Source organism: Asparagus officinalis, chromosome 5 (genome assembly GCF_001876935.1).
Source record: "Asparagus officinalis chromosome 5, Aspof.V1, whole genome shotgun sequence".
NCBI classification, from domain to species: Eukaryota; Viridiplantae; Streptophyta; class Magnoliopsida; order Asparagales; family Asparagaceae; genus Asparagus; species Asparagus officinalis.
In genome coordinates this window covers 129,351,232-129,363,198 of record NC_033798.1, presented here as the reverse complement: position 1 = coordinate 129,363,198, position 11,967 = coordinate 129,351,232, and the positions used below count along the sequence as shown (strand labels likewise).

At 35.4% G+C, this 11,967-nt stretch overlaps 1 protein-coding gene across 1 annotated transcript in view; it reads right to left on the bottom strand.

Moving 5' to 3' along the window:
• The window catches only part of LOC109842617 (bifunctional dethiobiotin synthetase/7,8-diamino-pelargonic acid aminotransferase, mitochondrial), a gene marked incomplete at its 5' end in the record, with an annotated part of 16,743 nt that continues 6,379 nt past the window's right edge, over window positions 1,604–11,967 (bottom strand). The window contains 9 exon segments of the mRNA XM_020411468.1: window positions 1,604–2,108; window positions 3,288–3,400; window positions 4,681–4,815; window positions 4,980–5,111; window positions 5,190–5,323; window positions 6,964–7,110; window positions 7,195–7,310; window positions 9,145–9,239; window positions 10,140–10,291. Coding sequence (XP_020267057.1) covers window positions 1,892–2,108; window positions 3,288–3,400; window positions 4,681–4,815; window positions 4,980–5,111; window positions 5,190–5,323; window positions 6,964–7,110; window positions 7,195–7,310; window positions 9,145–9,239; window positions 10,140–10,291 — 1,241 coding nt within the window.

Sequence of the window (11,967 nt, the reverse complement as noted above, 5' to 3'; positions counted from 1 at the left end):
GTACCCGGGCACGGAACCCGGTCTGGCCCGGGTTTCTGAGCCGGGCCCAGGCTGACGGACTTTTTAGACAGGCCTACATGTAGTCAACAATCTAACAGATTAATAATATGATGATGTTTTTTTTTCATATCTTGTTTATTTTGCAATCTGAAAAATAGTTTTTAATTTATAAAAAAGGTTAAAGGTAAAAGTTATCGGGAGAAAGTAGTTAAAATAATTTTAGTTTGGAAAAAAAGGTGATAAACTAATAAAAACTCATAAAGAAACAAAACATTTCCATATAATTAGTCCGTCAAATATTTAACTGTAGAGTTACAAAATGACCACGTTGAAATCATAAGCAACAAGAAAATTCACTAATACTTTTATAGGGAAATGATAATTTTGTCCTGTGGTCACCTTTTTACTGTTAATTAATATACACGACTGATGGATAGAATATCCATTCATATTTATCTCTGAAACAAGACAAAGCTGCGAGTTGATCTAGGGCCGGGTTGTCCTTGAAGATGCTTAGTTATTTGAATGTACCAAGATTGTTTTTTTTTTTTCAAAAATATTATACACGGTTATTTGGATGGTATAATGTCTTCTCGTCCTCTGGAGTTTTTTGTCCGCAGCATGAAACACATGGAGACATCAAGGCTCAGTGCACTAGATAAAAGTCTTAGTGATGTGTGACTAATCATGAAGTTTCCCAGAAATTAACGGCGATGTAGATAACTTTGAGGGGAGCAAGTACAAAAATTTCAATGTTGGACCCTCTGTCCTCGCTAACAAAATCGCTGCAGGCCGCACTGTTCAGCAGAGAATCTACAATACGTATTCATACTACCTGACCTTAATTAACTCGCGACTTGTATTTTGTTTTGAAGGAAAATATCTTTCGTACATGCAAATTTGACCTTAATCAACTTACAACTTGTATTTGTTTTGAAGGAAAATATCTTTCGTACATACAAATTTGCTGTGTGTAATGTCTCTCATTGGGTATTGTATAACCTATCGCTTATACATGTCAAGCAAGCATAAATATCACTGATGGTGTCAGAAGTACCATTACTTTATCCCTTGGGTACTATTTTTTAATAGTGGCGTTTATAAACAAATTTGGGACAAATTTTCAAAACCGGTCGTTTTTTGTAAATATTTTCAAAACCGGTCGTTTTTTACAATTAAAAACCCAAATGGGTCGGTTTTGAAAATTTGTCCAACAAATTTGATTGTCCAACACTCACACACACAGAAAGCAGACATTTTAATAATCTACACCCAATTCCTTGTTCTTTTATATTATTTGATATTAGAATCCAACTAGAACAAAGAAGAATAACCTTATTATATAGCTTATAGTCGGTGAACTTCATGTCAAATATACTTGGTTTCTCCTCTAGACACGGTTCAAATTCAAGGAACAAGCTAAGAAATTATAATGACACCAGCCAAAGATGTGATGTGATAAATTTTCACATGCTCGTCCGTTGTGAATACTGTAAACTGTCATTATGCCATTTCAAAATACACATTGCAAGGACTAAGGACATATCGGGTACATGGCAGGGCTCTTTGTTTTATAACCCTTCAGCGCGTCTAAAGAACACCATTTTTATAAGAAGATTCAGAGTTTAGGATAAAAATGATGGAAGTAACAAATGAAACGTTATACAGTAAGATATTTCAGATAATACAAATATTATTACAAGAATGCCCTGGAAACTAAACTAATAATCTGCTGAACAAAGTGTTCCAAACAAAGAGGATGGGGATTATCTACCCAAATCTACATTATTAAAAAAAATACATAAAGCACAACACTGATAACTTACTGATGTTCTCAATTAAAATTAAACACAAACTCCCATTTGCCTACAGAAGCTTTTGTTCGTAACTTCTAGGGTTCATGGTTTGCATGTTTCGCTTGAACTGTGATCCTTTCATCTGAGTCGAGTTCGCAAATTCTCTCGTATACTTTATTGAGCTGTTGATTGCAGAAATGAGGTGATGTGCAAGGGCCACACATGAGATAAATCACATTTCCTAGAGGCCTCATATAAACACCATCATCACGAAGCTTCTGAATCAGAGAGCGAGCATATAATGATGCATATCTACATAAAGATCACCCCATCAGTACGCCGGTGAGATTAAGATCATTCAAAATACTTTTCGGCTATTGTAGTAAAAGAAACATTATCGTAAAACCTTCTTCTTCTTCTTCTTCTTCTTCTTTTTTTTTTTTTTTTTTTTAGGAATAGTTATATGAGACTTATATCTTTTTTTTTTTTTTTTTTTTTTTTTTTTTGAGGAATAGCCTAAAAAGTTGATGTAACAGGTGAAAAGCCTGTGATCTGGGCAAAGCAACTTGTCACCTATGACAGAAGCAATCTTGGCAAGCAGAGAAAGCTATGGACTAGGAAGATATCGAAGTGCGAAAATACATATGAATGAATATGCACTTCAAGATTGAGAATAGGATGATATGCAATGTAAGGCGTTCTTTTGCTGTACTCACCAGTAAGCATGCTCTCCAAGAGTTTAATAGAGCAGGAAAACTAGCTAAACTTGGAAAAAACATAAATTAGAGGGAAAAAGCTACCAAGGATATAAATAAATCAAAAGCATGTGAGTGTACATAGTAGCTTGAAACTAAGGATTTCTTAAAATTTTTGAGTTTATGCTCAATATTTTCATATTGAGAGCAGCTTCAGTTATATTTATTTTGAATAAAAAAAGTCCAACAGATTTGATCCTATAAGGAACCCCAAATTTTCATTCTAAGATAGTTGTTTTTCCTGTGCATAAAGTCCGTGATTGGAGAAAATGTGATTTTTTTTATTATACACCATGAAGGAGATAGAGGATATGATGACGGCTGTTGAGGAAACTAAAGACGATGATAATTTGTTATGCATCATGCTTTTAAAGAAATTGTGATGACAAGGGTAGAAAGAGGCCAGGATGAAAGAAGATAGCAGTTCAACCTCTTCAAGATTCCTATTATAATGACACAAAAAAAATGCTGTCTGAATAATCAAGTTTAGACATATCATTATTCCATGTTAAATGACATGCAAGCTACCATGTAGGTTAATTAGATGCTGAATCTCAGAATAATAATTAGTCATCGCACATAGAACATCAGCACAGCTATGTGATCAAGTGCACATAGAACATCAGAATAATAATTATGCCCAATTTTTTATTATTCACCTGGCATGTTTTTATGCAGATATGTGCTATGAAAAGGACTAGAAGGCAATAAGTAAATGTAAGAGATAGTGGCATACCCAGCCTCAGCGCCTTTGGCTCTGAGTTCAATAGCACACAGAGTTCCCAAGGCTACTACTCTTTGCACTGCTGGAAGAGAAGATATCTGAAGCACAAGTTTCCCATCCCATAACTGCAGATTATCACAAAACATTCATAAAAGCTGACTGTATAAGATAAATCAGTTGAACTTTATGACCAACAAAATAGAGAGCGTATGATAATAAGTAAGATCAACTTAATCTATACAGTCATACCATATTCAGTTGCCTACCTATCATCCACATACTGCTATGACCCAGGAAAATCTCTTAATTTTCACAGAATATTTATTCTAACATATTCTAGAACATGAAAATTCATAGCCTGGAGGATTTTTGCGCAGGGAGTGGAGTTTTATGGAATTTGAAGGGAGCTGTCGTTCTTGCTTTCCCTATTTTCTTTGGAGAGGGTTCTAATATGCTTCCTGAGGCCTTAGCACTTCAAAGAGGGCTGGAGCTGTGTGCTTGTTATTATTCATTATCTCACCATTGGGTAGGATTAAAAAAAGCTAGTCCAGTTCTGTAATGGATAGGCTCAATCTCCCTGGAATATGGCCTATATTCGTGATCTTGTCAGATATCTCTTCGCCATAATTGTGTTTCACACATTTCCAAGAAGGGAATCGTGTTTCGGATTCTCTCACTGCTTGGGCCCATATTCACCAATCCAAACTAACTCTCTATTTCTCAGTTGCCTTCCAATATCGTATCTTTGATCAGAGATGATAGGAATGACTTTCATGTGCATAGGCATTGCTTAATTGCTTCATTTTTAAGAAAAAACTGGTATTTTGGCCTCCTGTAAGGGGAAAGTCTCCTTTGTTTATTTATCGCTGTTCGCCTCTAGGCGAGTTGTCACTTGTATGGGACAAGACCTTATGCCCCCATCCTCACCTCCTCCAAATACACACGTGCGCGCGCGCGTGCACGCACACACACACAGCCTTTATTATCACCATCACATGAAATAACTTGACAAGAAAATAACTATAGATCCTTCCAGATTTAATAAAATAACATAAGCCAAAAAATAATTAAATGATAAGGTTCTAACTTGGATTTTTCTTTTTGTAGAAGTATATAATATTCTATTGTTTTCAAATCAATGAAAATACATAGATATATTTGTGTTTTGTACATATAAGCAATAGTGTTATTTCATCAAAAGAAAAACTAGAAGGCTTTCAGGGGGGAGGTAGGCCAACCCTTTTCCAAGGAGCAAGCCTCTCAATCCCTCTGGACTAGGAAACATTCCTACTATGGAATCCAGTTGTCAGGAGCCAAATATAATTTGCAGATGACATTTGACACTATACGGAGCACAAATGAAGTCAGCAGCAGCAATAACATTAGTTAAATGAAATTTGTATACCTCTTTCAACTTTTTCCCTTCAGGCTCTATGTTGGTGTTTGTACATGGGTCTTTGAACCATTGTATAGCTTTTGCAGCTGCTGAACAGCCCATAGCATGCGCAGAATAAGAGTGACCATGCAAAAGAGCCATGAGCTGAGAAAGAAAATTTTCAGCTGATAGCCAGTATCATTCACTATTAAAGGAGCTACACTCTAAAACTAAGAATAGTTTGTGATATACAGATCAGAATAAATTTCCCTTTTGAGAAGCATAGTAAGAACAGCCAGCTCTTTTTAGCAGTTTTACTCCAGAAATACCTTCGAGTCGCCTTTGAACACTTCAAAAACAGCTTCTGTTGTTAATGTTACTGACAATGGTATAATGCCTCCAGTCATCAGTTTTGCAAAACACGCGATGTCTGGTAAACAATCTAGCAGTTCAGCAGCAGACTGAAAGTAAAAGCCATGGTCAAAATGAGATTATTTACATATACAAAACTTTAACAAACATTATATCTGTGGTCTCACCTCTCTTCCAAGGCGCCAAAAACCCGTAAACACTTCATCAAATATGACTGGGATTTTACGAATCTGGCATTCTCTTACAAGAACTCGCTGAAAAAGAGGATCAATCATGTGCATACCACCAGCACCTTGTATAACTGCATAAACACTTTTCCTTAGCACTCTGATGTTAGGATTCTTTCCCTTCAGAAACAACAGAAGTTAAGTGTCAAACTGTCAACGTCATCTAGTTCAACCAAACAACTGTATTTAAGCAGTGAGCTGTTTCTTCATCTCCAACGTAAATAACCAAATACTAGCCAAACCTGATTACTTCTTGGAACAGCTTTAGTTCATTCATCCTCCTAATTTGTAACAAACTACGTATTGGCAAATAAAGATCCATGGTTATATAGAAAAAACAGTAACAAGCATTATCACCGAGTCAAAAAAGGTTAACGAAGCAAGAGGAAGATTGTGCAAGATGAAAGGTTATATGGAAGAAAAGAGGAAATCCTAAATAAAAGAATCTTGGAAATCTGCTGCAACTAAAGAACCTCATTACCATGTAATGTAATGGTTCCCAGAGTACAAAACATCTGAAAGCCATAGGTCAGAAAAGTATCATTGTGTCGAGGAAATTATAAGTACATTCCTTTGGCTATTAAATACAGAAAAATCTCTACCAAATGGTGAACTTTTGATATATTCTAAAAAGGTTCAATTACTTAAGATTAACTCCACATTCAACCATAAAGATGCATCCCAGCTTGTTATCCCATAAACACCATCCATAAGAATTTACACCACACATTTGACAGGAGCTATGAAATCTGATTTTGTTGCAGAATTTCAGAGACAACAAGTAAAATAAAACCATATGACCAGAAAAGGACACGGATACCATCGTGATTGGAATTCTGGGATCTTGGTCGTTGATTATTGAAAATTTAGGAAATTTTCAACCCAATAGCATCTATCCAGTAGCTATGACCTATATGGCAGTGATGGGACCATCCACCGTTCGAATTGTCTTTATCATGCAAAATTGGCAGATCATCAACCAAAATAAATCCCAGTATCAAGTGAAAACGGGATATACAACACTTGAAATCTGCATGTGTGGGCAAATATATCAATCATTGATTGAAGGCATGGTTACTCAACCCAGTAAAAGATTAAAGCACATGAGGCCCAGGTCCAGATTGCAAAATATCATTTGACAAACCTTTAACTAATCAAAGACTAGAAAATTTTCTAAACTGAACTAAATGTGACACAGGATTTCAGTATATATAACCTAAGTGCTTTCATGCTGAGTTGATACTGACTTCTGATGACTGAAACTAAATAATTTATTAAATGAAGCAAGGGCACATAAGAAGCCAAGAAAATGATGTTCGCAGAATGAATAATGACAATCCATTGTAGTTCAAGGAAAGTAGAGAAGATTTGCTTACTTTATTAGCTTTTCATGTCTTTAAAAGTTTTATGTTATATAATGCCTCAGCAGTATGCATTTAGCAATATGGTTATATACAACGGAAGGCATAACACACACATAGGTAACCATAAAGAAATTTTAATGAATGCAGTAGCCTAAAGTTTTAGAGAAAAATTAGTAGTAGAAATTTAGGACCTTAAAGCAATAAGTTCACACGCGCGCGCAAAAAAAAAAGAATATAGATATGGGGATAGCCATATGCTATGAGTAACAATGAAGATTACGCAAGAATGAATTTTCCCACTACACCTGAATGGAAACTCGATTAGGAAAAACTCAACAATATTCACTTGCCTGGTTCCATAATAAGTGCACCAATATGAGTAGAGTGGCTCAATTCAGAAAATTGCAACAATTGATTTGATATATAAGCAGAGTAGATCCCCGCAACAGCTGAAGAATCTCTATTACGACTAAACAATTCATCACAGGAATTAAATCCTGTGTGAGTCAAATAAAGAGTATGTTACTCATAAAATAGGGCAAAAACAAATTACCCACATAAGACATGATTTTTTTACTTACGCATATCTTCAGACTTCAGGTGATCAGACTGGAAGGCATCGGGTATGGAAAGATTCCAACACCCGTTACCAATAAAAACCGTAGAGGGGTCCAAAAAAAGGCCTCTTCCTGAGTACCTAGTCAAAAAAAGATGCTCAGGTTAGTTCAGAAGCAAGTCCACAGATAGACACTGACAACTTTTGCCAAATGTGATCAGAACAACTTTTAAAATTAAGTTAAACTGCTACAAATTATTTTACATTTAAAATCGAGCATTTTCAATAACAAAAGAACGATCCTCATGTATGTCCTCCCGCCCTTTCCCAAGGAAAACTGCACTCAGACCATTGAAGGACCCACAATGTCATTCTAAATGCCTCAGGCCTTTAGCTGCGCCTCATTCTAGAAGTCTTAGAAAGCATAAAAGTTACACATGAACTTTATAGAGGAGAATAATTTTTGGATTTTCCTAAAAATATATTTTTCAAAAGAATTTTCTTAATTGAAAATGCTTTGATTAATCAGGTTGCACGGATACAGTTGCGTGTGTGGACAAGGAGACAGACACGGAACACAACAAATTAGGGACACGCACACACACTCTCTCTAGCACATTGGCACGTGCAATGCACATGCAAAGTTGTTAACTACTTTTACAATTATCTTATATTAATATAAACATTAATAGTTTGATGATGATTTAATTTATGTAATTTTATTGTAGACATAGAAATTGTATCCTAAAGTGTTATTTAGCAATTAAATATATTCTCAAAACAATTTTGTTAAGTAGTTTTATTAATAAGGATACAATATTGTAGGAAGTGATCAAAAACGAAAAAGAAAAATGGGGATATTCAATTTAAATGTGAGTATTCTCATGTCATGATTTAGAATGTTCTAGAAATAAGAAATGAAAAAAGAAAAGAAAAGGAATAAAAATTTCCCTTGAAAAAATCACAATTTTGATTATGTGAGTTCATATTCTATTTTCATGTCATGATCTAGAATGTTCTAGGAAAAAGAAATGAAAAATGAGGGGGGAAATACGTTTGTAAACTTACCATTTTACCCTCCAAATTTTAATAAGGAGGAAAATGTCCTTGATTCATCCGACTTTCACTACCCTCACTAAATTTTTTTTACGTTAGTATCCATATACATATACATACATGCATATGTATATGTAATATATACATCATATCAGATATTGAATTAAAATACTGATAACATTTGTATGTTTCTTTTACTATATATAACAATTAAGAATCAAGTTAAATCAAACTAGAATTAAGGTTTAACAATAGGTTTGATTGCATGGGATACAATGGTTTAAAAATCTTTAAGGGGTTTCAGTTTTTGGGTTCAAAAAACCTATTGGTTTTGAGCTTTGATATACTAAAGAAACTAGTTTAGGGTTATAACTTATAAGTAATCGGAAAACCGGGTACTCTTTTGAACCACAAATGTCTGTCGCTGACCGTGGTGAATCCATGTCCGACACGGATACAGCACCCAAAACGAAGCGTTCGGGTAACCTAGATTTCCCTCAATCCCATCACTGAAGCACTAGATACACTACTGCCTGCAAGTCGCCAAAAGGGTACAGCCGTACAGGATTAATCTATCAACATCTATTTCCATTAGATTGCCAATTTGCAACATAAGCTAACTGCAAATGGCTGCAGATCTGATTTTGTAAAGTAAGTAATCATCTTATTGCATAGTTCACCATGCCACAAGATTTGCATATCAAAGGAATGAATGGCGATTGGTGAAAAAAATACCAATTAGTAAAACCAGAGTTCCTAATAGCAGTATACATTATGGAAATGCTGTCAAGAAGATGGTCATTCAAAAAAGGCACCAATTAGGCAGTGAGGTGGTAGAGAGACTGACGAAACAGCAAAGAAATTTGATATTGCACCAATCTGGGAAGATTTTACATAACACAGCTAAAATAATTCTTACCATGGCTGTTGTAAGTAACTTGTATAGGAAGATGGCGCTTGCGCTTCCATTGCTCCTAAAGTGTCACCATGATAGGATCCATTGAGAGCTAAAACCTGAACATCAGAATAATGAGTATACCCACTTTCTAATCAAGAATCATGAACAAGAGTCACTAATCGGAAACACCCTCCTCAGTCATTGTAACTAGCAGTTTTGAGAAAATAAATCATATGCCAACCTATCTAACATCCACTAGAGTGAGATAATATAGCCATAAATCTCACTGAACTTGGTTATCACTATTATAGAATGTCATGACTTAAAAGTTCGAATCAGAACCCACCGCGGTCAACCGAACGGTAGGTTCCAATGCGGCTCAGACGGTCTTGGTTCCATTCCAGGCTAGGTTATCCAAAAAAAAGTTCGAATTAAAGACGACAGGTATAAGTATATGTATTGAATTAAAGATTGTGGGCATAAACATCTATGCATATGTGATTGAATTTATGTATCTCAGTGTGAGCATGTTACGCGCTCAAGCATTGTTCAAAATGATTCAAGTACCTCATATGATTGCCTAAACTGCAAGCAGACAGTCTCAAGTATGTCTCACACATTTTTTCCTCAAAGAAAGCAAGTCCTATAACTTCAGCACTAAAAGAATTGCAATATGAATACAGGCACAAAAGGATTATTTCAAATATTTTGATCCTTGGAATGTACAGCAATGAACTTCTTATAAGAAGATTCAACAGATAACTGTTATAATCCAAAGAACTAGATTAACTTGACACATGAAAAACACATTCTTGCAAAATACAAACATAGGACTAACCATGGTGTTAGTCAGGGACTCAGGACATGATATTGATGATCACAATAGCTATGGCTATGGGAAGAAATATATATGGCAGAAATTAAACCCATCTTGAACTGTAGTCAGGATTTCACATTGATAATCCCAATAACTGTGCCTACATGGAGAAAATATATATGGAAGAAATTGAACCCACCTTGAACTCAACAGATCCTCTACTGAAATCTTTGTTACTATCCTGATGAACCCCATGATCATGTGCGTATTTTCGAAATGCCATTTTGAGTGCAATTTCAATTGCAGTTGATCCATTGTCAGAAAAGAAACTTCGAGAAGCCCAACCTGCATAAGAATACATATACTATCTGATTTACAAACATACAGGGCAGAGTCACAAGACAGAAGACAATGATGAGGATAAGCCCCCATAAAATTGTTAAATAGTTACTTAAAACAAAAGTGCTATACTTACAAAGACGGAATAAGATTGGTGAGTTGAGAAAGAAGCGTATAAACTATGAAGCTAGAATAACTGAAGTAATTTTGGAGTTCTTACAATGTAGCCCAAGAAACCACTATTATCATGATTATATCTGTGCAAGAAATGTTCTGCTAATGCGACTCAGCAACTCAATTTCTGTTAATTGCTAGATTGTCAGAGAGAAACAAAATTAAGAAGTACATGATAAAAATGTGCGACAACATAACAAGTAAATATAGAGCAATTTCTAGCCAAAATTTAGCCAAAATTGTCCCACGGGGCCCCCATATTGAACAAAAAGATGAAAAGTACCAGTAGGAACAATATTTAAGAAGCAGTATATGTGCTCAACTAGGTGACAACCTGGGCAAAGCATTACGAATAATGTTTTAAGATGCATTATATATGCGCACCTCGGCAAAGCATTAGGAATAGTAGTAAAGCAGTATATGTGCCACCTAGGTGACAACCTGGGCAAAGAGTCCAAAGACACAAGCCAGAGTGACCAAAATGGCCTAGACGCTCCTATCAATCATTTTCAGTTCCAATTAGCTGGTCACATAAGTAGCATCTAGGCAAGCCACAAAAGTTAAAATAGGCTGGTTGAAGCTAATGCAACCTGATTATACTAACGAGTTAAAAAAACTGATTATACTAGGATTTTTACACCCTAATGGATTAACTTCCCCCAGCTCTCATCTCTTATGTCCAAGATTTCACCTTTCCTTAGCTCCACATTCTTACAAACAATTGATAAGTGACACCAGATAAGCTGAAAAGGGGAACGTACATGCTCGGTTTAGTTTTTATATGTTACTTTAAATTTTAATAAAATCATGTTATTCTTCCTCTTCCCTCTCTTTTAGTCCCTTTTTCTATTTCTCTTTTTTAAAAACCTCCTTTTCCTTTCTGTAATTGCACCCACCAAAGGCTGTTGCCTGGCATCACCAGTGCTGTTTATTGGTAAACCATCGTTGTTACTGCATTGTTCTCCCTCCTCCTTCTCTGCTTGTACTGCTAGACGCTAGTGCAGTACTTTTGAAACTGGAACCAATCCCAATATGGTTTGTTTGAAGCAAAGTGATATGCCTACTTAAGCATCTTATCTTGCATGCTTCTTAAGTTCTTTTAGTTAGTGCTGAAAAATGCTCATCTAAGTCCAACACCTCATGACCTCATCATGGTATTATTATAACAGAGGAACGTTTGTTAGAGACACGCAAGCACCAAGACTTTTCTATCCAATTTCAACAGGAAAATTGCGCATTAATTTTGCGGTGCAATGGAGCTTCATTATCCAATATCCAATGTTACTCGCATATTTGGGTTGGATTCTTTAAATTGAATCTGAGAATCCAAATCTAAATCTGATAATTTATTAAATATGATTCTCTGTTGCATTCTAGCTTTCTTAATGGATTTGGATCCCAAGTGGCTCCTTTAAATTTGTAATGGATCTTCAACTCATTGGATCCGACTACTTGCCATAGAGATAAAAATGCATAACTGAAGGTTAAACAGTGAGAAGAACATTATACTCAGC